Source organism: Penicillium canescens, assembly GCF_028828765.1.
Source record: "Penicillium canescens strain IBT 15451 chromosome Unknown utg000001l_segment0_segment0, whole genome shotgun sequence".
Taxonomy (NCBI): domain Eukaryota; kingdom Fungi; phylum Ascomycota; class Eurotiomycetes; order Eurotiales; family Aspergillaceae; genus Penicillium; species Penicillium canescens.
This window is the reverse complement of record NW_026703963.1, coordinates 2,010,256-2,034,625: the sequence shown is the minus strand read 5'-3', so window position 1 is coordinate 2,034,625 and position 24,370 is coordinate 2,010,256. Positions and strand designations below refer to the sequence as shown.

The 24,370-nt window shown below is 48.5% G+C and overlaps 5 protein-coding genes across 5 annotated transcripts; 3 read left to right on the top strand and 2 right to left on the bottom strand.

Moving 5' to 3' along the window:
• Positions 1-727: 727 nt before the first annotated feature.
• N7446_000763 (cytochrome P450) lies at positions 728-2,522 on the top strand (the record flags this gene model as incomplete). Its single annotated transcript, XM_058509530.1, has 5 exons — positions 728-1,036; positions 1,113-1,365; positions 1,428-1,546; positions 1,604-2,374; positions 2,430-2,522. 5 exons carry the CDS (start codon positions 728-730, stop codon positions 2,520-2,522), a joined length of 1,545 nt encoding a protein of 514 aa, XP_058378509.1.
• A 366-nt stretch (positions 2,523-2,888) lies between these two features.
• N7446_000762 (uncharacterized protein) lies at positions 2,889-4,242 on the bottom strand (the record flags this gene model as incomplete). Its single annotated transcript, XM_058509529.1, has 3 exons — positions 2,889-3,751; positions 3,822-4,151; positions 4,209-4,242. The coding sequence occupies 3 exons, from the start codon at positions 4,240-4,242 to the stop codon at positions 2,889-2,891; spliced, it is 1,227 nt and encodes a 408-aa protein (XP_058378508.1).
• A 55-nt stretch (positions 4,243-4,297) lies between these two features.
• Positions 4,298-7,450, top strand: N7446_000761 (putative DNA mismatch repair protein (Mlh3); the record flags this gene model as incomplete). The annotated part of the gene is made up of 2 exons (XM_058509528.1): positions 4,298-4,790; positions 4,842-7,450. The coding sequence occupies exons 1-2, from the start codon at positions 4,520-4,522 to the stop codon at positions 7,448-7,450; spliced, it is 2,880 nt and encodes a 959-aa protein (XP_058378507.1). The 5' UTR covers positions 4,298-4,519.
• Positions 7,451-10,882: 3,432 nt separating this feature from the next.
• Positions 10,883-14,421, bottom strand: N7446_000760 (guanine nucleotide exchange factor; the record flags this gene model as incomplete). Its single annotated transcript, XM_058509527.1, has 2 exons — positions 10,883-13,846; positions 13,900-14,421. 2 exons carry the CDS (start codon positions 14,419-14,421, stop codon positions 10,883-10,885), a joined length of 3,486 nt encoding a protein of 1,161 aa, XP_058378506.1.
• A 9,537-nt stretch (positions 14,422-23,958) lies between these two features.
• On the top strand, positions 23,959-24,153 carry N7446_000759 (uncharacterized protein; the record flags this gene model as incomplete). Its single annotated transcript, XM_058509526.1, has 1 exon — positions 23,959-24,153. The coding sequence occupies one exon, from the start codon at positions 23,959-23,961 to the stop codon at positions 24,151-24,153; it is 195 nt and encodes a 64-aa protein (XP_058378505.1).
• Between the last annotated feature and the right edge of the window lie 217 nt (positions 24,154-24,370).

The following is a 24,370-nucleotide window of genomic DNA, read 5'->3' as shown; positions in this document are numbered from 1 at the left end:
ATCCGGACAAGCTCAAAGCCGTGCATGGACTCGCTTATCATGGGGGTGGACGTGTCGGCATAATATTCTTGCTAGTCCTTGTTGCGGGTAGTGGTCCGGTGGGTTGCTGAATGATCTGTCACGACGACATATCGCTAGACTAAAGAAGTCACTGACACTAATAGTCTTTAGTAATCGTGTTTGTATGGTATTTTCACGCCGACATGATCTTGTTCCTGAAAATTCAACGCGGCTAGTAAACGCACGGTCACAAGCCACATTTTGCGGAATCGAAGCAAAATTGGCACTTGGAGGCTTGTTCGGACACTAGAGCTGCGCCGCTGTCAGACTGAAGGTTGTTCTGGCCAGTATTGGGGCACCGGCGTTTTGAATGGGCCATTCATCGCCGTTGCAAAACAAGGGTTCCACATCCTGTTCACCCCCGTCCGCAGGACACTAATGCGGCTAGGATACAGTACCCAGAGCACCGGTGATGACAAGGCAAAACATTGTCTAGAACGCTGGTCTTTGCGCGGTTCGCCTTTTCTCCATACCCCGCTCGCACCTCGTGGTGAAAATAAACCATGACTTCCGTTAGAAGCCCTAGTGCTCGGGGCTCTGGGGGAAGTTGTAAAAGCTACGACTGTCAACCACGTTTCAAGTCAGCCACATTGTTGGGTTTGCTGCCTGAATTGAAGTTGGAACACCTCCTGCACGTACTTTGTATGCAATTCGTGCCCAACCGACCATGTCGGAACTGTTCTCAATTCCCGCCAGCCTGTGGGCCCAATGCCTTACCGTTTTAGCATTGCTTTTTATGACAAGCCTCATTTGGAATCTGTTCTTTGCGCGATTGAGAACCTTCCCCGGTCCAGCACTGGCCAAGGCCACGGACTTTTGGCGTGCATTTCATACCTACCGTGGACGTGTCGATCTGAAGCACGTCGAGTTACATCGCAAGTATGGGACAGCCGTGCAGATAGGTCCGAACTGCGTGAGCATTTCGGACCCTAGTCTCATTCGGACGATTTACTCGACGCGCAATCCGTGGAAGAAGGTTCGACACTAGGACTCCTTGCGTATAGCTTATTGTAATGGCTTAATATGGCGTTGCTAACCTGCTACGACGATAGAGTGATATGTATCGCCCGAACGATGTTCTACTTCAAGGCCACCGAATTTCAAACCTCTTTAATACACAGGATGAAGATTGGCATAACCAGAACATTCGCCCGATTCGAAGTCTGTGGACTATGACCAAGGTTTTGGAATATGAGCCTCTTATCGATGAGACTTTGAACAAATTTGTGGACAAGCTCGCTTTGAAATTTGTGGATGGCAATAGCGCAGGGAAGGTCTGCCCTGCAGATGAATGGATTGGTTTCTGTAAGTATATCGTGGGACGCACCCTGGAACAGGGGTCATGTAGAGGCTAACACCTTGTAAAGTTGCATGGGATGTCACCGCCAATTTCAGTTTTGGCCGCCATTATGGCTTCCTTGACCAGGAGAAGGATGTTGATAATCTTATCACCGACTCAACTGCCGGTCTGATGTATTTCGCACCGGTAAGACAGCGTTATCATCGCCAAATCGAAGTCAAAATGAAGCTTATAATCTAATAGGTCTCCCAAATCCCATGGATTGACAATTTGCTCGACAAAAACCCGATCAAGCGCATCGGTCCAAAGCCTACCTTGACTGGTGTGCTATACGCCTTCAAGGTCGTTGCCGAGTATCAAGCCCAACTAGCTGAGAAGAATACCTCCACAGGCACCGTTGACCACACACTTGACAAATATGTTCAGCTAAAGGAAACATACCCAGACGTGGTAGACGACAACCAAATCGTAAACTGGCTAATGCTAAGCATTCTCGCCGGAGGCGACACAAGCTCTGCCACCATGCGAGCCGCAGTATACTACCTGGCCAAGACACCATCAGCAACAACAAAGCTCGTAGCCGAACTAAATGCCGCTGGTATCTCTGCCCCTGCATCCTGGAAGAGGATCCGCGATTTATCCTATCTGGACGCCGTCATTCGCGAGACTATGCGCATGAATCCCGGTATTGCCATGGTATTCGAACGTATCGTTCCAGAGGGTGGATTCACGCTTCCTGATGGGCGGTATCTCCCTGCAGGCACGAAAGCGGGAATTAATCCTTTCGTCACAAACCGGGACTATGGAGTTTTCGGCGAGGATGCTGATACCTTCAAACCTGATCGTTGGCTGCAGGGCGAGGATGAGAGCCCTGGGCACTTTGAGGATCGCCAGCGGCGCATGAAGGATACTGTCGACTTTATTTTCGGTGGCGGTGGTCGTGTCTGTATGGGTCGCTACCTGGCTATGCTGGAAATCAAGAAGTTGATTGCGACGCTTTATAGCTCGTTCGACGTGAGTGGTCTATGGTCTCCTTAGACTGGTGTTGTTAGTGCTGACTTGTGAACAGATTCAACTAGTAAACCCCAAGCATGAGTGGAAGTATCGGAATGCCTGGTTTGTGTATCAGTACGATATGCCGATGTTCATCCGGCGCCGATGAAATGGTACTCGTCGTAGACCGGGATTGGCGTCAATGGCCCGAGAGACATGCATCTAAGAATGCAACTATCCAGAAAGCAATCCGATCAGGTTATACTGAATATATGAGATGGATTTGCATGCAGTATGAATGGAGAAGTAAAGATCAATTTGTCCATACCGCATAGGGTATCAAAGTCCCAGCCTAGAAAACGCCACCAAGCCATTAAAAATAACCGAATCCGCAAGCTCAATGCATCAAGTCATTATGTAGTAAAGAATCGCTATTCGCTCAAATTCCGAAATGTCCTTGCGTAACGTCATTCAAGCTTCAAGCATCGCCAGCCAATTGGAACCAGCTGATACATGGCGACCATGCCATGTGGAATCATTCCTTCGGTGGCTCATCAGAGCCATTCTCATCTTCGGTCGCCGGTTCCTCTTCCTCCTTCATTTCAGTCCGCTTATCCTCGTTGTTGTCCTCTTCACCAGTAATTTCTCCCCAGCCGGAGCTTCTGCGGCTCATGCGACCAGTAAGGGCTAATGGAGAGCTAACACCACCTACGATGCTGGCAGCAGTACTGTCGTTTCGACTGTGCGATTGCACACCACTGCGAATGCTGGCTCCGTCACCGCTGGCCGTTTGTTTGGTAGTGTAAAAGCCAGTCCGCTCGGCGCTGGTAGCTAGTTGGGTAGCCCCGGAGGACGAATAAACACTGATGCGCTCTGCGCTAGCAAGTCCAACAATGCTTGGTCGACTAAGGACACCGGAAGCATTGAAAACAGATGTGTTGGATGCTTCGTTTGTGTTCCCACTCAAAACACTCAGTGGCAGGCTTTCGCGGCTACCGCCGAATACTGAGGACGGAGCCAACGCACGCACAGATGCATTGGTATCGAGAGAGTTGCGGCGGCGTCGCTTAGAAGAGCTCGCGAGGGTGAGGAGAGAAGCATTATCAGTCAAAACATTGTTGGCAGTTGCGGTGCTGTAGGTCATAGAATGGTGGGGAACCAAGTGTGAAGGGACCGCGGTGGCCGGCGACGAGGTTGAGGGAAACTGATGAGAGAATTGAACTTGCTGGTTCGTAGACCCATTTGTTGAGCTGCCATTGTGGTGTCCATGGTGATTGTTCTGTGTGTTGTACAACTGAGTCGAGGGCGCCGCCGAGTGCACGGTCGTCAGGGTAGTTGTCAACGATCGAACCGAGGGCGCCGGCGATGAAAAAGTGCTACCCTCCCCCTCCATGGGTACTGAAACCTTCAGTGCCAGTTGTCAAGGTGCCAGCCTTTGAATAGGCGGCTTCGGAGAAAGTGGTGTCACCGTTCGTCGAAATAGTCGGCGCATTCGATTTCGCACTGGTCATAGGAGCCGGGTTATCGTAATTCGATAGGACCATAGAAGATCCACTTCGTGAGCGACACTCTGAGCCATAGTTTTGATCTGTGTACGAGTCGGTGGGTGTTTGGTTTCCTGGGTGACGATTGATGGTTCCAGAGAGAGGGTATGGATTGTTGCCTTGGTCGCTCTTCTTGCCCTTATTATTTATATGGCGCTTGTTGGACCAGCGGTTGGATGTCGAATCGGAGGAGCTTTTGAGGTTCGCCAGGCGCTTCATCCAGCTTGAGAACGGGCGACGACGTGCATTTCGGTCTGTCGGGCATCCAGGGGTTAGCAAGGCTTCAATCAAGCAAGAAGGCTTGTACTTACCGTGCACCCTTGCAGGACCTTCAGCAGTAGCCATGATGGGCTTTACAGGCTTCACAACCCTTGTGGGCAGACAAGGGATCAGGGAGAGGATTGAACGCCGAGGCAAGTGGAGGCGGGAGGACTGTTTATCCGTGGACGTCATGTGCCCTTGCCTCTCACATACTCGCAGCATCTTCACTTTTGCTCCATTCACGGTGTTCGCAATTCGCAATTAAAGAGTTAGAAAGAGAAAGGCATGTGACACCATGATTCATGCGCACTCTTCTAGTCGTGCTCCCAACTCCATTGCCTGCGGGGAAATGCCACAGTGAATGCCAAGCTATCAAACAACTGCGTCGATGCCTCCTTCTCAGCCAATACAAGCGCTGCCTCCTGATGTGATAGCAAAGATCAAATCCTCAACTTCTATCTCTCATTTGAATGGTGTCATTGTGGAGTTGGTCAAAAATTCTTTGGATGCCAATGCACGTACGATCTTCGTGACTGTCGACTTCAAACGTGGTGGTTGCCTAGTTGAAGACGATGGCGATGGAATCCCTCCAGCTGAATTCAAAGCCACTGGAGGACTCGGCAAAGCTCACCGTATGTATGCAAGTCCTAGCGCCATCTCATGTCTGCTAATGCCTGTGGTAGATACATCTAAATTCAATCTGAGCGGCTCGTTTGGCCACCGGGGGTTGTTCTTGGCCTCCCTGGCCTCCCTGTCTTTGTTGACCCTGACCTCTCATCATATCCAATATGAGAGCACAAACTCCATTATATTGCATCATTCGACACCTGTTGCACGGCTGATCCCTGCACCGCCGCATCAAGTGCTCCGTTTTGGCAACCATGGCACGTCTGTTACAGTCAATGACCTTTTTGGAAATATGCCAGTCCGTGTTAAGAGTCGAGCACTCGCACTTCAGAAGTCCGATGAGTTGGAACGAGAGTGGGACAACTTGAGATACTCCTTGGTGTCTCTCATGTTGAGCAATCCCCAGCTCTCGAAATTTGTCCTGTCCGATGCAGAGAAAAGTAAACGGGTCTCCATTCGTCTTGGCGCCCTTTCTGTGTCCGATCTACACGTCTCACGCGGCGATAATGATTTTAACCTCAAGCGCATTGGTTCGATTCTCACACAATCTGGGCTGATCTCTTCCCGACACGTGGAACATTGGCATGAACTGTCTGCCTCGGTTCCTGATCTTGCAGTTCGAGGAGCAATATCTCTTTTACCCAGCCCGACCCGAAAGGTTCAATTTATCTCGGTAGGAAAAGAACCTTTGCTGTCACGCAGTAGTTCAAACGTTCTGTACGATGAGGTCAACCGACTGTTCTCGTTGTCCGACTTTGGGAATGCTGGAGCCATATCCGACGCGATGTCGGCCGCCAGCCCAGCAGTTTCAGTGAGTCGGCAAGATGCTCCTAGTAATTCAAGTACCAGAAGCTGGGCAAAGCCCATCAACAAATGGCCCATGTTCTACATACGTGTTGACACGAGCATCGCTCTCCAGCGGGACAATGATGGACGTGAGACTTTTCCGGAATCAGACAAGTCAATTCAACGGATTGTCGATGTACTTGGGGCTATGGTTTACGAGTTTTTGAGGCAGCACAATATGCGTCCCCGTAAAACCAAGCGGCCAACACTTTCATCGGATCGGACTCGGAGCCTTCGCCCCACGGAGTCCAAGGGTTCCGAAATGACTCATGATTCCATCAGTCAAGGCCAGTCTGTGTCAACCACCGAAGAAGCGTTGAGTGGTCGCGTGAAGCTACCATCGTTTCCAAGACCTCAATCCATCAATTCTGGTCAGAGCTTTACTAATTGGTCTAGAGTCAAAGCAGCAAAAGACCAACAAATTCACTCTGCAACTCCACGAACTCGGCATTCGCATGTTGATCTCGAACCGAGTGAGGAGGGTAGGTCCTTGCCTACATTGACTGGGTCAAAGTCAGATCGGGACAGGGGTTGCATAGACTTCACCGAGTCATCCGGATTGCCCAAGCCAAAGTCGACGGAACAAGATATGGCCAGAATGCAGGATAATTCTGAGTGCCCACCTTCAGACAAGATGATCACTTGGATTGATCCGCATACAAAGTTGGCCTATCTAATAAATCCTCACACGGGCCAAACAACAAACCCTCGACAATCGATACCGCTTCAGCATTCTTGTTCAACGGGCTCTCTTGGTGCCTCGTCGAAACTTCCAACACAGAGCTTTTGGGTAGAAAGCATGTTGGGCGCATGGGAGAACCCTGCTTTCAACCGAACGGAAATGCCTATACCAAATTTAGGTTTAGATTCCACCGGGCCACAGAACAAAACCACTCCACATGACTACTTCAAGGGTATTGAGTCTCTGGAGACGGCACAGGTTGCGAAATACCGAGGGAAGCTCCGACGTCGCGGCCTCCAAACCGCTAAGGTTATTGCCCAGGTAGACAAGAAGTTCATTCTTGCCAATTTACATACTGCTGGCGAGAAACTCGGTGGGGATCAGCGTTCAAACAATTTTCTGCTTTTAATTGACCAGCACGCGGCTGATGAGCGATGCCGAGTTGAACAGTTGTTTGGTGACATGTTTGTCTCTCCCGACACAACCGGGACTCTGGATCAAGGTGCCCAAGTGCGAACTGTCCAAATCGCTTCTTTGGCATTTGAAGTCTCGTCGACAGAGGGTGATCTTTTTCAAAAGTATAAGGGTGTCTTCTCTGCCTGGGGTATTCTGTATACGACAGAATTGAAGACCAAATCTACTGCCGCAGTCACCGTGCACACTCTTCCTGCGCTTATAGCTGAGCGCTGTCGCCTTGAACCTCATGTACTGGTCGACTTGATGAGACGTGAGATCTGGTCAAGTGAGGAGAATGACAAGAAGCCATTTCGGTCTAAGAGCACATTCACAACTGAGGAGCTTGAACAGGACTCGGATCTGTCAGACTGTGAAGACACGGTGCTCAAGCCAGAAAAAAGGCCCTTCACTTCTCATTCGTGGGTTCAGCAGATGAATGGATGTCCCGACGGCATTGTTGAGCTTCTGAATTCTCGCGCATGTCGCACCGCTATCATGTTCAATGATCACCTTAGCATTGAGGAGTGCCAAGCTTTAGTCGCTCGGCTGGCTCGCTGCGCCTTTCCATTCCAGTGTGCCCATGGGCGCCCTTCAATGGTCCCAATACTTGACCTTCGTTCCCTCCCCCAACACCACCGCACCCCTGCCTCTGCATCTGGATACCAGGGAAATGAGTTTTAACGATGACAAAACAGATTTGGATTTCGTGGAGGCGTTTCGGTCCCAGTATGTAACATAGATGTTTTGGATTGGTTTTTATACAGAAAACGTCGGGCATTTTGGTATTTGGAACCCGCAACAGGATATTATTGTATACAAACTGCTGAACAGCATCAATTTTGGAAAATTTTGAATCTCGCACTATTTGCATACGAGGCCACTAAAGTGAGTTTTGTGGATTCTACTTTGACATCTTCTTCCTAGAGTAGCCGTATGCAGGCTCGGTCTATCCTGGTTGATCTATCGCTTTCCCCCGCCTAGGCCTGCAGCTTCAAGTGAGTCGTTGCCCAGATGCCTTCCAGGCAGTTCGAAAATCCCTCATTGAACCCAGGGTTCGACTTTCTTACCACATATGACCGATCACTTTCCTTTGCCTCGGGTCACAGCCAAGAAAGTGAAAATGCAACCTCCGTTTCTAATAGACTTTAAAACATCGAAATCCATGCAAAGCACCATACATTGAAACCTGCGAGATCAGTCACTTCAACTAGAAACAATTGGATACCCTCACGCGAGGAGCATTCTAGTTTCGCAGCTTCCATCCGCTGGGGCTTGTATGACTGTATGGACCAGCATGAACAAGATAGATACAACGTGCATAAATCATGCATGACATCAAGAAAATTTCGATTCGTCCTGGGCTTGCACGCCTTTGACGCCCATGGGTGGCTGCATTACTCCAATACATCACATAACTGACAGCAGGTTGTCCACTTGAATCTGGTATTACAGTAAGAATCCTGCTTCGGTTCGAACTTGGGGTAAGTTGAATGTATCCCTTGCATGCCGATCTGGGACTTACAATACTGTACTTAACACTTACCTGTCTGCTGTACAGTACACAGTACATGTACCGTGGTGTCGGAAATGTGGCGTAGGGTTTATGCAAGGATCGGCCACTAATGAAAATAGAAACTGATGGAATGGAGTGACACTTGGACTAGTCTTTTTGATCTTCAATAACAATGTGTCACAGTAGAATCTGAACTTTAATCAGATCGTACACAACATAAAGGTTGTTGGGTTTATGTGACATGGAAAGTTATGGCTAACGAACGCACTGTGGTAATTTTGAGGGCTCGAGACTTTCTTGTCAGTTTACAATGATATCACATACAAGTAACAAAGGTTTTGAGAAATTCGATTATCACATTCAGGTAAGAACTCCACTGTTCTTTTGAAGAACTTTTGTACCATTTCAATGGATAGGGGTGTATGATTTCATAAAAGCGACGCAAGCCAAATAGACTCAACCCGAGCTAGATAATTTGAAATCGCTTGAAAGTTGAAATCAAAAGGCTCTCAATTTGCCTGGCTACCAACAGTGCTGCACTCTACCTCTAGACGAATACCTTCAAATAATTGTCTATGATTAGCTATAGTCCATCCAAGCCAAGGAGTGTATATACGCCTCGCTCGATGATCACGCAATTATGACAAGAGTAGCATCCCAGGAAATAGACAGGCTCAAGCATGAGCCCACAAATTCCATAACATTATTACGAGACCATCCATTGCGATAACCCGCCCGATATGGAAAGATGGGCGCAGAGTTGGTACCAAATCGGCTCATAGTCAGGGGATGGCAGTCGGGCGAGGATCATGTTGATCCGCTACTCGGAGATTCCATCTCGAGAATAGAGAATATGGTTTTCTTCCCAAAAGTTTGTGGACATGTTTATTCTGTACCCGATGCTCACTGGAATGAATGGGTGGTTGTTGAGAATTCAGAGGCCGAGCTTTGATGGGATGTTGCGAGGTTTTCGACCCGAACACGCCACCACGGAAGAAAACTTGGAAATAAAGTCTGTGATTGAGTCAATTGGGATATTATATCAGGACTATAAGCAGTCAGGGAAATCCCTCAAGAATCAGATGTGAATACTAGGTGTTTAGTGGGACATGTGTTGCGGGCGGCCTGGGTCTTTGGGCCTTCAAGCTCGCTTTTTGAGATGAACATTACTTCAAGAGCTAGCATTACTCCTTTCAACTATAGATTCCTCTTTCTTCACATAGTCCTCATATATTTTCAATGCGAGTCGGTTTAGTCAAAGCATAGAGCCCTGAAGGCTAGTGGACAGTTTATGGGACAGGGACGTATCAACACGGTCATCGAATCAACAAACTACAATATCAGACAGCACTGATTGACATCAGATTGTCTCTACAACTTGCTACAAGAACGGAAAGAAGAATAAAATCTGGAAATCTTATCCTAGTATGGGATTCGGGTTGATGCTATGCTGCCTGCTGTTTGAAGTCCTATGATTGAGGATTATCAGCGGGAGCTTGGGGACGAGAGCGTTGGTGGGCATGATTTTTTCATGAATGATCGGGTTTGTTTGGGAGAGGGTTTGGGGATGTTGAGGGGGATTTGGTTCCTGTGCTTGCTTTTCCTGTTTCTGATGTTTCGCGTTAGATTATGGGGCACTTGGTTCCTGTTAAATGGGAATTATCTTTGGTGCGTTAGGGATTTGGGGTTCTGGATCTCAATTGATGGATCATAGAGGCATGCAATGCAGGCTATAACGGTAGTGGATTTGGCATTGCTTCGATCTGATGTGTCGCGAATTGACTATCAGAATGTCATGCTATGATTTGGAATAAGGTCTTTAATGTGGCTTGAGGTCAGTCAAGCCTTCCACATATGCAGTTTCTAGGCTTGTCCTCCGGTGAACAGAGTATAGCAAGGATTGACTTGGACGTAATATTACACTCTAGTGGGTATCGAATTTGAAGTGCCAGTTCATGGTGTCAAGACAATGGAGACGAAGACTACGACTACGACTTGTTAAATGAAAGAATCTACAAATACAGAGAATGATGATATAATAAGGGTATTGCATTGCAGGCAGCTTAAAACATAGCTCCTGTACAGAAGCCGCGAGGCTAATAAAGTCCTGTCTTGAGGAAATCCGAGCCCGGGAGAGAAAGACCCTTTTCCCAACCCCAAAGTCCGCCTTGTCCCCTTTTCCCAAATCCCCGACCGAAAAGAACAGATACAACAGAAATTAAGATATCACGCAAAAAAAACAGCACAATAAAAATAAAAATAAAAAAGCAAAGGCCCTCGGTAAAACTCCATGTGGTCGAATCCCAGATCCCGTTCCATAGCCGCTTTTCAAATGCTAGATTCTCGTAGAGAATAGCGAAACAAAAGATATCAAAAGTGCCGCCCAGAAATAAAAAAGAGTAAGCTGGAGAAGATAGTGGGATATTCACAAATCGCAGAAATGATGTGGAAAGTTAAATGAGATGATGCAAGCGAGCATAGTAGAACAGCGGTCGGAAGGATATGGAATGAAACACCAGTGAACCGGATATGAGGAATGAGATAAGTAGTAGGTCATCAGTCATAAGTTTGTGAGGTAATAAGAGGTAGGTTCACGGAGATTAACCATGCGTTGGGACGGACTTCGCCTTGGACTGGTTGGTCCAGGAGAGGAAGTCGAACTTGTCTTTGGCATTGTCGAGGAGTGAGGGATTGTAGTCGGATGACTGCGACTGGAGGGTGTTTCCGCTGCGAGATGCTTCTCTGGGCTCAAGGACCAGGGAGCGGCGGTAGAAGGTTTGGGCGGTGATTTCGCCGTTGGAGCGTACGCGCACAAGCTCGTTCTGCAACCAAGCCTGGAGTTCGGGGACTTCGGTCAGGCGGTAGGGGATCTGGAAGCGTTGGAGCTCGCTGATGATGCGGGCGGTCTTCATGTGCTTGTCGAAGTTGATCACTGCCATCTCGCTATCATCGGTAGACAGGGTGCGAAGCGACTGGTTGCCGTGGTCGACGAAGGTGAGGTCGGTCAGGTAGGTACCGACGAAGGGCAGACAGGGAGGCACGTGGTTCTGGAGGCGTTGACGAAGCTTAGCGTAATTGCGAGAGACGTCGACGATGCTGCGAAGGTTCTCGAGGGTCGTCTTGGTTTTCTGGGAAACAATGTCCCATGTCTTCTTGAGCCGGGAGATCATTGACAAGTTCAATGAGCAGATGATGGCCATGAGTGAGTCGTAGTTGTTCAACTCGAGACACTTGTTGGCAGTCTTAACCCAGTGCTTGATGGTGGTAGCACGCTTCTTGGGCTCCTCAAGATTCAAGATAGAGTCAGCAACCAGGTGGGCGAGATCGGTCGACAAAGTGGACATGGCGCGAACATTGACAGCCAGTGAGCCGGACTTCCGGGTCCATTCCGTGTCGAGGAGTTCCTCGGGGAGAATGGAACAGAAGATGCGGGACTCCTTAATAGTCAACTGCCGAGCGAGCTCGAGAGGGTCAAAGTCAAGGATGCTAATCGAGGCTTCGTTGTTCTTCCACTGCTTGAGAAGGTTGTTCTCCTTCTTGCTGAGGATAGGAGGAGGCAGAGGAGTATCGGGGTGGATGTATGATGCAATTGAAGTGTTGGTCTTGCCGATGGATGAGACCAGGCGAGGCACAACAGGGCCGTGAACTGTGGACACCTTCTCTCCCAAGTCAATCAGACGCTTGCCAGCAGTGGGCAGATCAGCAACCAGTCTCGTCTTGGCAAAGTGGAGGATGAAATCCAGGGCGATGTTGTCACGGTCGTGGCGCCAGTGCGACTCTAGCCAGCCCTTGAAGATGTTGTAAACACGCAGGCGGACGGGTCCAGCAGCGTGGGGAGTATCACCGATGTACTCGAAGCGTTCAGCGAGAGCCTCAGCGAATTCAAGGGGCGTGGCGAAGAGACGGAAGGTGAGGTAGAATGTTGAGACGAACATGGCATCGGGGGTGGACTGGTGAGCAGTGAGCTTCTCAATGAGAGCGCGAAGGCTACCACCCATCACCGATCCCTCCTTGTAGATTAGTTCGTGAGCGTAGGTCTTCTCCAGCAGATGAGCCTCGGTCTCCTCATTCTCCTCGGCGAGAGTCGAACGGCTGACACTTTCCTTTAGCGAGGGGCCATGGAAGCTTCCTTGGAAGCTACCACCGATATCAGGCGAGGTCGCCCGGGTGGACGTCTGCGAAACACCACTCATCTCTGAGTCACGTGCATGGCTGTTGTATGTGAAGCTGCTGCCATTGCTCGTCACACCGCGGCCAAATGATTCGGTCATTTCAGACTTGCCATGGCTTTCGGGATATCCACTGTCGGTGGATGAGAAGGAAGCCATATTCTCGGGGTGAGTGGGAAGGATGGCAGAGTTAGGTAGAGAAGACAAGGCGGAGAGGTTGGCGGGACTGTTGGTGATGTGAGACTGGAAGGAAGATGGAGTGGTGGCGTCGGTAAGAGCAGGGGTGGGGGGAGAGTAGGTGGTACTGGGGATCTGAAGAGGAGGCGGAGGGAGACGAAGGGAGATTTCCTGTCGTTCTTCTGGTTTTTGTTCCACGGACTGAATCTCTGTGTTCTCAGGATCAAGTTCAATGTCCCCAATTTGCTCAAGCACCAGGCGAGCCTTCGCCAAACAGTTACCAGCAGCTCGGACACAGTCTGTGGCAGCGTCAACAAGGCGTTTGCCTTCATCTGGCATGAAGACCAGATCGTCGTCAGAGGAATGAGCTGGACGGAACACGTCGCGCGCAGCGTGGACAAGCTCAGACAACTTCTCGCACATTTCCTCGCGGGCGTGGTCTAGGAGCACACTGCGCTGGGTATCATGCTCGCACACAGACTCAACTACGTTAAGCAAAGCCCGGCAGGATTGCACAGCCTGTTGAGTGGTGACAACCAGCTCCGTTGATGAACGAGACTGCATGTGAAGTCCAATGAACGACCCAAGCACTCCAAGGAACGCATCATATGTGGTTCCGAGGCGCTCTGATGCCAGGTTCTGAGCGCGGATAGATGCAGAAGGACCAGAGAATGACATGCGATGAGAGACAGAAACTCGCTTCGTGGCAACAGACACCGGTCGAGGTGGGTGATCAAATGATTCGGTCCGAATTGATGCCCGGCTCATGTCCATACGGCTGCGGCTCATCCGTGGCGACTCCATCATACGCGACTCCATGCGTGATTCCATTCGTGATTCCATCATTCGCGACTCGGTGCGTTCAGGGCCTTCTGTTTCGCAAGAGAAGCTCTCGGAAGCTGGCGTGGGCGGCATGTCGTATTGGCCTCGGGGCTCGTTTGATTCCAACTCAGCAATAGTCCTGCTCAAGCCAACCTCTTCATTCCAGACGTCGAGAAATCGAACTCCGCGGGTGACGATCTTGAAAGCCTTTAGAAGCATCTCATCCAAGATTCCTTCGACCTCATCATCCGACGGTGTCCCGTTGGCAACTTCCTGAAACTTCTTCGCAGTTTTCACCAGCGAAGACAAATCAGAGAGCAATGCCTTCCGGATCCTTCGCAGTCCATCGAACCTCCTTACCAGGGGCGATTCTCTCGTGAGACATTCTGACTTTTCCTGTGGAATTATAAGCGCTGTAGTATGGATAGCTTCATTCGAATGGTACTTACCAAAAGAAACCGAACGCCAGCGATAGGGCCTCTCATCAAATCTTGGTTTCCAAAATCCTTCAATGATGACCCGCATCCTCCTCGAATGATATCCCAGAAATCAGTCAAGGCCTTGAGCAAGGGGCGCATGGGCAATTGGTCGTATGCTTCGCAATAATTCGTGGGTAGCCAGCCTCGATTTCCGGAATCTAATAGAGTACCATCGGCCCAGCCATTGGTGTGAACAGAGTGAACCAAGACGATGTCTCCCTGATCCAGCGGAAGAGTAACGGTCGAAGGGGAGACATTTCCGGCCGGGTGAAAAGGGTAAAAGGCGCGCAGGTAGTTGTGAAAGACAGGCCTCGGGGCCTCCGATTGATCCATGTTTGTTTGTGTTCCTTGTGGTGTTAACGGGGGAGTCATCTCAGACTGGCCCCAGGCGGAATAGAAACGACTCGGCGTATGTCTGTCGCTTGGTTCGGATAAATTCGAATTGGATTTCGAAATCTTTAACGGGGGGATATGTGGCTTCATTGATTCCATCTCTCGTCCGATCCGTAACTGATAATTCGTTCCAATCCGCGGAGGTCACTGACCGAAGGCGTTTATTCGAGAGATGCAATTGACATTGTTTGATAGAACCAAAAGACGAACAGGTACTCGAAGACAATAGAATCAAGGATTGAGGGGAGGAATCAGATCGCCGAAGGCTGGGGAAGATCCTATACAATCTAGATCAATTGACTGAGGACAAGGGCTGAATGACAGTATAGAGGAGTATAGGGAGCGAATGTTTGGAATGCGCAATTCCAAGGAAAGGAGGGGAGGCTTGGAATGCCAGGGAGGGGGGGGGGAGGATTTAGGAGCTTTGAACTGCACGACACATACCCTCGATAATAAAGTAATGAAACTATAAACAGTAAACAGACTTCCTATCGGGAGTCTGGTACATCCACCTGCCAGAGGGATGACGAGTCGCAATAGCGAGGGTCAACTCTATACCAAGGGATGAAAGTGGTTGGGGTAATGCCAGACAGCCTATGAAGGGAGATTTGAGTAGCTAAGTGCACCCTTCTATCGAAGATCACTGCAAGGAAAAAGGCCGAAGTGGAAGTAGTGGGGAGAGGTCCCAATTAAGCAAGGGCCAAAGGGATAGATGCTAAGTATAGCTTTGCAATTGCCACCGGCAGCAATGATAATGATGATAATGAAGCAAAAACAGGGAAGGGGCGGAAAAAAGACAGTGAAGCAGAAAAGAGGAACTATGAAGAGAAAGAGAAGGAGGGAAATCAGTGGAATAATAGCTCTCTGGAGTGAATCTTCTGGGACTCGATCGGGACGATCCATACTCCACTGGTAATGGGACTGTATGGGTACTTATGATATAATGTGACGGGTATCGTACAGACGGTACGCAGTGCGATTTATTTTCTTATTTTTCATGGTTTATTTCGGGCCTCATACTTTATCTGCCAATAGTCTACTACTCTACTTACGGTACTCTACTTTACTCTGCTCAATTTTGTATTCGAGGTAAAAGCAACAGAATACTCTGTACTCCTACTCTTAGAAATACTGATCTCCTTCTAAATGGCTTGTACAAATACTGGTAATGCCAATAAACACCCACTAGTACCGACAAAGAAGGTTCCTAATCCACCATTCGGCGAGCACAGAGATACCTGGCCCCAAAGTACCCCCCATTTGTGCACGTCCTCTGCGGAACACAATTCCAGGCCTTTCACTAAAAAAAAAAATTCACTAAAACCTGCCCGTAAACGCAACGGATCCTCCATTTTAATTTGTTTAAAAAATTGAAAACCGCCCACCCCGAGACCAATCATATTGCCACCCCGAAATAAATCCTGTGGGGTTAAATCAGGCCATGCCTTAATGCATTGACCGTGTGCTAGAGCCTGCAGTAGGGGGGACGCGATCAATCATAATTTCTAGGCGAAAAAAAGGGCTCACGTTGCCTGTCAAGTATCCTCCGGGGATCGACGCCGCAGCGACCGGCCCCCAAAGTGACAGCAGCCATAAAACTCTTTTCTTTTGTTTAGTCCCGTGTGGGATTGGCGTTTCAATGTGATTGCAAATACAGTAGTCTCCCTCGGTACGGAGTATGGAGTATGGAGTGTACATCCAAATCATATATCTAACCCGTTGACACTTGCGCCCCCTTGTCTTCCCCCAATACTCCATTATTGACAACCAGACCAAGCTAGCAAGATCTCCCCCTCCATCTTCTCCTTCGTTTCCCCTCCCGCGTGGGGCAGGAACCAAAGAACAGATTCACGTTGGCAAGCAGGATCCACAAACGCGAAGAGGAGCTTCCAAGGTTGAGGTAAAGTGCGAACAAACACGTCGCAGGGCCACCAGAGGCTTGCATAATGAGGCATAGTTAATGTCTAGCCGGATGCAAGCCCAGACCCGCCCCTGTCTAAGACCCTGCGGGATACATGTAATAATAGCGAGGGCTCGGAGGAAAAATTTTCTGTACTTTTGAACACCCCGAGAAAGTACCAAATATTTGAGAACCAAGGACTCAAAACATGTGTAACACACATAACTTACTTAATCAATGTGTTCCCGTGCTTTGAGAACGACCGGGGAAGAGAAGCTGAAATCTGAGTCGCCAAAAATGAATATCGAGAATATACGGACCGTACTATAGGGCAATTTCGCCCACAACTGGTTCTAGACTGACTGGAGAGCTAGGCAAATGTATTCGGGGAAAGCCCGTAATACACAGTACATTCAGCATTAATGACAATGACAATTACAATATGCCAATTCTCCAAGCTCCATCACTCGCCCCTCCTCCCGCAGCGACCAACAGTCTCACAGAGCTGCATGGACTGGGTGATTCTGCAATTGCCAGGCTCGTTCGCAATTCGAAAATGCATACTAAATTCTCCTACGCGTACATCACTTAGCCGTCACATGCTTCTGGAATCTGTGACTCGTTGGGGAAGAAGAGACTAACAAGATAAGCCTGCTATAGTTGGTGACAAATCCGCAACTAATGAAGCACTAATGTAGGTCAGCCAGCTTATAGCCAACGACAGCTTAGGAACAGTCCTGTCAGCGGATTGTAGTAGGCAATCAGAAAGGAAACCCTCCGACACGCCTCGCCTCGTAAGGATCCAATGGCCGATGGCGTTAGTCTCCAATGCAAGCCTCCTCCACATTATCACATCAGGGGAGGAGAGCCCTGGAGGAGGGAAAAGTGCGATCTGCAGACCGAACCTTGGATTGGGAGGATGTCCGCGCCGAAGTCAGGTTCGAACCATGGGAGAGAGCTGGGTACTCTATCTGATACAGGTTTGAGGCTTTTCACGGTCGCATCTATACAATGGTGGAGTTACTCGAATTTCCAGACATAGCTGGTTGTTTGTATACGGATTTACTTGTATGTCGCTTTTTTTTTTCTTTTCTCTTTGCAGAACATCGCACAATGCTACTCATGGGGTGATACATGGACGGGCCAGCCCGCATCTATCGGGTGCTCTCAGGACCGTTTAATTGTCTCATCTCGCGCTGTTTGCGCCATATTGTCTGTTTGCATTTGTACTTTAGTTCGACTCCAATCTCACTATTTTCTTGGCTTGCCTTGTAAGCTGCATCGCAGATGCGTAAATTATACATCACTAGAAGACAGACTTGTGCCCAAGCAGTGGGGCATGCACGGCCATTCTCCCAAAGGACTTATAATGTAGTATTATAGCACATTGTCTGCAGGCCGCGTCGGTTTTGACAAGCGGTCGTCGGGGAAGAGTGGAATTGTCACATTTGCTTCGCCGAGGTTGAGACCTTGGCCCCATACAGGTTTCCTATTCCGGTAGGAGCAATCAAGAGAGGTCCCGGGGGCAGTCTGGATCACTAATGGTACCCTTGACAGTACTCCGTAGGCCTTGTCTCTGTTTAATGCCGTCGTTGTTTTGTTCAGTCTGCGTATCTTCCTTCGTTCTAGTTCTTCAACTGATTGATGCCATCGGCTTTCGTCCGGTGTAATCTAGTCCGGTGTGTCTAGGGGGTAGAGATCAACAGGCGATTCGCGGAGTAGTCTGATGAAAATACCAGTTTTGGGGCTGCTCGTTTAATACTGCATTCAGCCTCGTGGGCCTCAATTGCCGAAACAAGACAGGGAAGAGGACTGAAGATCTGAGTCAATGTCTTGAATTTCAACTTGAGAATAAGATCAAGGCCGTAGCCAATAATCAACAGAACCTGACAAGTAGCATGGTTATGCCGTGCGAAGCGGGGGCCACAAGGGGGCCACAGAGGAGCTCTCTGGTTGGAAAGGACTGTCCATTGGGTGTAGATGGAATCAAGAGGTGGCCTGTTCGTCTGACTTCTCATGCATTACAGACATGTCGGCGGACGAATTGTGTATCAGATGTGAGTTCAATTAGAGTATGAAGATGATCATCGTATGTAATTGCTAATGTGATCGGTATATTCACGAAGATCTTCACGCTCATCTTGTGCAACTGCTGCAATACGAGTCCTCAGTGATCCAAGGCCGGCTAAATCAGACCTGGATAAATTCTAGCATACTCAATACACGATCTCCTTTTAGCCGAGACGAATTCATGTTGTGCAACCTCGTGGGCGTCAAAGTTGATTTCAGGTGCGGTGAGTGGCTGAGGCTGAGATACAGCACCGCAGGCTTAGCTGCATATCAAATCCGGTAGTAGGACAGGTACCTGCGTTTGGCTGCAAGATCGTACCTCAAAGATTGGATATCCGGTTTTAATCGGAATAAGAGCGGTCTGGTGTCGCGTGTGATTCAACATGCAGACCTCGGGACGATTTGCCTTGAATTATCTTTGTTGAAATCGGATGTTGCATAGAGCAGTGCCGTGGCTTACCCCACGAAGCCGATCGTGTAACTACGCTGTTACACAACCTTCATAGTTTGAGTTAGTTGGATTCCTCAGCCCGCCACATAGTATGCGAAATCTCACATTTCAACATATATTATCCCTCGTGTTCAATCTATACAGCCACTGAAGTTAATAACGAAATGACATCATTTGCACTTTAGTCGTAACTTAAATCCAAAGGTCTCGCGAAGGCAATACGAGCTATTTGCCTTGCAGTCGTATAGTGACAGAAAGTAAACATATGCGCCCTGAAAAGTGTGACATTGAATTTAACGCAGGTTGACCCATGGAACCCACGAGCGCATAGACGGAAGACAGGGGTCAGCCATTCATAGGTCGATAAACTTGGATCTCAGCAAACAATCAAACACTCGCATAACAACATGGACATCTAGATCTCAGTCCGACATTTAGAGTGCCTCTAAATCGAACTAGTAGCCCAGGATTCCAAAGGTAAAGTACACATAGAGCGTGTATGGAGTATCGAGTACCTAGATACGTATAGTAATTCACCATTTGTAACGGTAAAAGATACATACAGACTACAGTTTCAATTTGCCGATTCAATACCGAAGCCCACTTAGTGCAATTCCCTTGAAAGAGAATGGCGCAGCAATCCCCTCTGATGGAGAACCAACAAAGAAATGATTGAAGATTCGCACTCCTCTCCACACGTCATACTCCACAGTTCATTTGGCTCGTAAAGTGCAGTGTACCTCCTTATTCATACGCGCAGTCCGGGTCGACATCCGCGAAATGCCTAGAAAGCCACCAGAAGACGTGTGGGACGCGCAGAGCTGTGGATTGGCTGACACGTTCCCGCACAACGGTTCAGCCGGTACTTGAGGGGCTAAGGAATAGGAAGTCTCGAGCTTCGGCGCCCCTATTCCTTATTCCCCAGCGCCACCGTTACTACGTAGGTATTAGACCTGTCTAGGGCTCGGAGGCCGGTGATCGACGGAAGAGATTACACCGGCTGTATATTCCGTGTTCACGGAAGATGCCGTGTCGCGTTGCAACGCGACCGGGGTGCGGCGCCACGCGTGAGATATTTCTTTGTCTGCTTTGTGCGGCATCTGAGGTCTTCAATCTAAAGGGGGCGATTCGGGTCTAGATGACACTCGAGAGCTGCACGCCAAAGTCCCAAAATTGGATCAGCATTTCCTTTTTGGCGCGGCTTGGTACTTAAAGTGGGCTAGCGGAAGAGCCCTCCCGGTCCCAGGGACAAAGCCTCGGATTGCGCTGGTGGGTTTTGGCTCCTGTCAAGGGGTTTGAGGATTTACAATGCGTATCCTTTCGTGGAGCTTGATGCATATTATGGTCATCTATCCACTTTTGAAGTATTTTGAGATTTCGAATTGGAGAAAATTCTGCGTTGATTCATTTTTACAGGGTCCATGCTTGCAGGCAGAAACGATATCCATATTACCGGTTCCTCACTCTAAAATCAATGGCTCAACGTCTGCAACTGCCGATAGAGGGGGGCAAATTTGCCGCGGTTGCTAAGTTTCCGCAAGGTTCGAGTCCAGAGCTTACTAGTAGACTATTTTGAAGATCGTCCTGGCCCGATATTGTGAAAGGAATCTGTAAACTCCGCGGCTTGTCGGGTCTCTTTTGTTTGAAACACGTGCCTAAACTTGTATGCGGGACTAAGAGTCTTCCCTGCCTGTGCTAAACATACCAGATCTTGCGCAATGAACAGGGGTTTGGTAGTGGGGGGCGCGCTAACAGAGTTAGTCTGGCCTATCGGAAAAGCACTGGTGGCAAAACAATCATCGAAGAGTCTGGGCAAGCGGACCAGAACTGCTGCCTTTGGGGTGGAGGAAAGCGCCTGGTAAGAGAGAGTATAGTGATACGTATAGTGGTATACTGGTATTGATAGTCGCAGTGTTGATCTATCGTTTTCCACGATGATAAAGACGGTAGACTAGCGGTATCGAAGCGCATCGCGAGTTGGTTTCCGGCCGTTGCGACATTCAATAGTTCCAACATCCAGCATGCTTAACTACACTATATATTTCAATGGTGGCCATGAACCCCTTTCCCCACACACTTCCCGCGGTGCGTTCCTTAGGGACGGGACAGGAGAGGGGTATGATAGGTGTGAAATGTCTCTATCATCACTTTCGGGACGGCACGGTAGGGATCGTCGCGTCACTGTTTGGCGAGGTGATAGAGGCGTGTTTTCGCGTTGTTAATGGTTACGACCTATCGATGTAGTTTCTTTGAGGAGATGTTGCTGTAGATTATTGGACCTCATGCTTGGCCCAATATTGAGTGAGACGCTATTGACTGGCAATGCCTTGGTGAAAGGGAAACATGTGCCTGGTTCAGGGGTTGGAAAGTCACGTGGATTTTGCACGTATTGGAGAGATGTACTGTGTATTTCTTAACATTTGCTGGCCATCGGTCTTCAATTAATATATTATACATATTGAATGGAGTGTCTTCTTTTTGAGCCAGGCGTAACAACCTCCACTACTCCACTCTATACTCAGCTCGACGTAAAAAGTGGCAATTGCCTTACGGAGTACAGTTGTGTTATTTTTGAATGTGGGCATAGAGCTCGAGCCTTCAGGTCGATCAGCTTCTGTCCTTTCTCATTTGGCCCCATCTGGCTGAGCGAATTATTCACAGAACAATCTGTTCTAGGTTGTTCAAGCAACACTTCCGCTTAACCTAAAAGAGACTCGTTCATAAACGAAGAGTTCGCTTCAGTGGAGTACTGCGCTGGAGCTCGAATGCCGCGGATAAAAATCGGCATCTACATGAGTAGAATGGCTTTGCTTTTGCCATGGATTGATTGCACTCCGCTTTCACTGTTGATCCCTTCTCGACGGGAGATGTCGGGTCACTTTGGGTCATGACAAAACAGAAGGAAGCGAGAAGGATTCCTCATTTTGAGTATTTGTGATCAGGAACAGGAACATGCATCTACAGAATTCCCCGGACAGTCTCTGAGAGGTTAGGATGTCCGAGTCTCAAGGACGGGATCTGACCCGGGATCTGACCCGCGATCCATCCTTCACCCAATCCCACTCCCCACGAGCAGGTCAATGTCCTTAAAGGGGTATCTCCCCGGGCGATCAGCACTTCAGTCTGCAAGAGATGTGACCAGAATCTCCCAACTCAACCCGTGACAGCCAATCTTCAGCCGAGGAATAGAAACAAGAAATAAGGAACATCCGACAAAATGTGCACATCACCTTTATTCCTGCAGATGCAGCTATGCGCTCGTTCGATTTCTAAGCTCTTCACCGTGCCGAAAGTGGTTCTGTGACTGTCAGATCAAACTTTAGCAGGAGACAATTTCCACCCTCGTGCAGAGCACGAGGCAGGCCCCTTAGTGTGCTCATGTGGATCGACACCTCCTCCCCCGAGAGCGGGAAAGATTGAGTTCAGCTACTCACCAAGTGAAATTGACCACGGCAGGTTCCGTGTCGTCAAGCCGACCTGCAGAGACAATGACGCTCGAGGCGGACAGAAATCTGAATTATCGATGCTCGGGCCCGTCTTGGGACCCATGGCAAGGGCACTGGGTCACGCCGTTCTTCACGCTTGACGATCCGGGTTGGTTCCTTTTGTCAAAGGGGGCTATGATCATTGACAATCTTTGGGAGATTGTTTCCCCCTTTTCAAGCCTGGGGCGGCTGTAGACTGAATACCCGATCAGGAAGGTGAGAGATGTCATTGTTACGACCCGCTTCCGGATACCTTCTCCATTACCGCGAACCTGAAATGGCGTATAGGTTTGCTGTGGCCGAGCAGTTGGCCCCAGTGTTCGGTATTTATGCGTCACGCTGCATAATGTGGATACTGGTACAGTATTTTAGGTTGGCGGTGAACTATCAGATTTGGATAGCGACTGTGTGATATGAGTCCACGGGTGCGAGTTGTGGTGGGCCAACCCGCCATCCAAGTTCAATTTGAAACAACTGACCGGCGGTAAGGCTATCAATAGAACGTGATATCTTTTCAAATGTTATTTTCGTCTTGCATGCTCTTTTATTGTGGATCTGTGGGCCACTCGAGGAGAGACGCGATCACCGTGAATACCGGTCTGATTCTTTTCAGCTAAACTGTAGTCACGTTCAATTCAAGATAATGCCAATGCCACCGAAATGGCAGGAAACTGCAACGTCCCGTAGAATATTGAAGATACGCTTAAATATTGAGGAAGACTATATTGGAGGCAGAAACGAGAATGATTTCAATGCATATATGCATATATATATATATATATATATATCTTGGGCCTAACATGACAAAACCTCACAAAACTAATAGCCTTAAATTCAAAAAATGTACACATTCCTAACAACAGAAAAGAGAGAAAGAATCGCCGAATGTCATTTAATTATTGTCAGTAATGGTATATTCAAAATACTACAGTCATTGTGCCCACCAGCCCTGGAAAACGTCACGCATACTAAGCCACTAAGCAAATAGTGATAACAAATGCATTGACGTTTACATGTTTATCAAACCAAAAGCAACTGTGTAAGTTCAAAGCAATGACAAATGTAACCACAAAAAATGTGTAGCTTTTGTTGTGTCCGAAGGTATTCAGGTATTCAAGGGTTGAACTGAGCCGATATCCCTTGCTTCAATGGCGTTTCACCATGCTCGAAGAACCTTTTAAACATATCATTTACAACCTCGAAAACAATAAAAGCGTGTTATGATCTGTTCTAGAGACTTGACCAAGTGCAATCATATCACTAATCATACAATTTTGTGAATGACCGCGAAATGTTGACATCGTAATATCCGAACCCTAACTTATACCCAACCGAGACGTCCCAGACGCGTCGCGTATCTAAATTCCTCACGTCGAGGCAAGACAATTCCATGAAAGGAAGGCTTCAATCCATTGGAATGAGCTAGTTCCATGCTTTTCAAGCTCCCTGTCACAAGATCCTAGCCCAGGGCACTCTAGCAGGGAGAGGCGATGATAAGAAGAGCGAAGCCCGCACCGTTGCATTCATTCCTTTAGTTGAGTTTACGTTTCAGTCACGGAAAATATCAAGCCACAAGCTCCGGCGATTAACCTGATACAAAACGTAAGTGGCACCTCACGTATTGATACTGATATCGATATAGATCCAAATCTACCAGAGGATGATTATCATCACCAAGTAGATGTTGTACGATCCCCAGCTGACAGAATATAGATCACCTCCCCGCCAATATGAAGTTCGCATCAATCGTCACCGTTCTATCTATCTCTTCAATGGTAGCAGCAGCCCCCATCATCGAGCCACGTAACCTCATCCCGGGACTCCCAAGACCAATGGAAGCCGTCGAAGCTCTATACCCTGGCTCTGGTGTCCCGAAGCTCGCGAGCAAGCTGGAGAAGACTCTCAACCTCTGTATGTACATCTGACCGGATTATCATGAAGTTTGGAGCGCGTTTCTAACGAGATCTTGTAGAACTGGGTACGAAAGAGTTGTATTCTTTTCATTCTCTCTGGCGGGGAGAACTTACGCAGCGAGACTGCGAGTTTCGAGTTTAATCAAGTTTCCACAAGATACCAATCATAATTCAATCAAAGAAGTTGCCACAAAAAGATACTCCGTTTGCGAAACTGATGACATGCAAA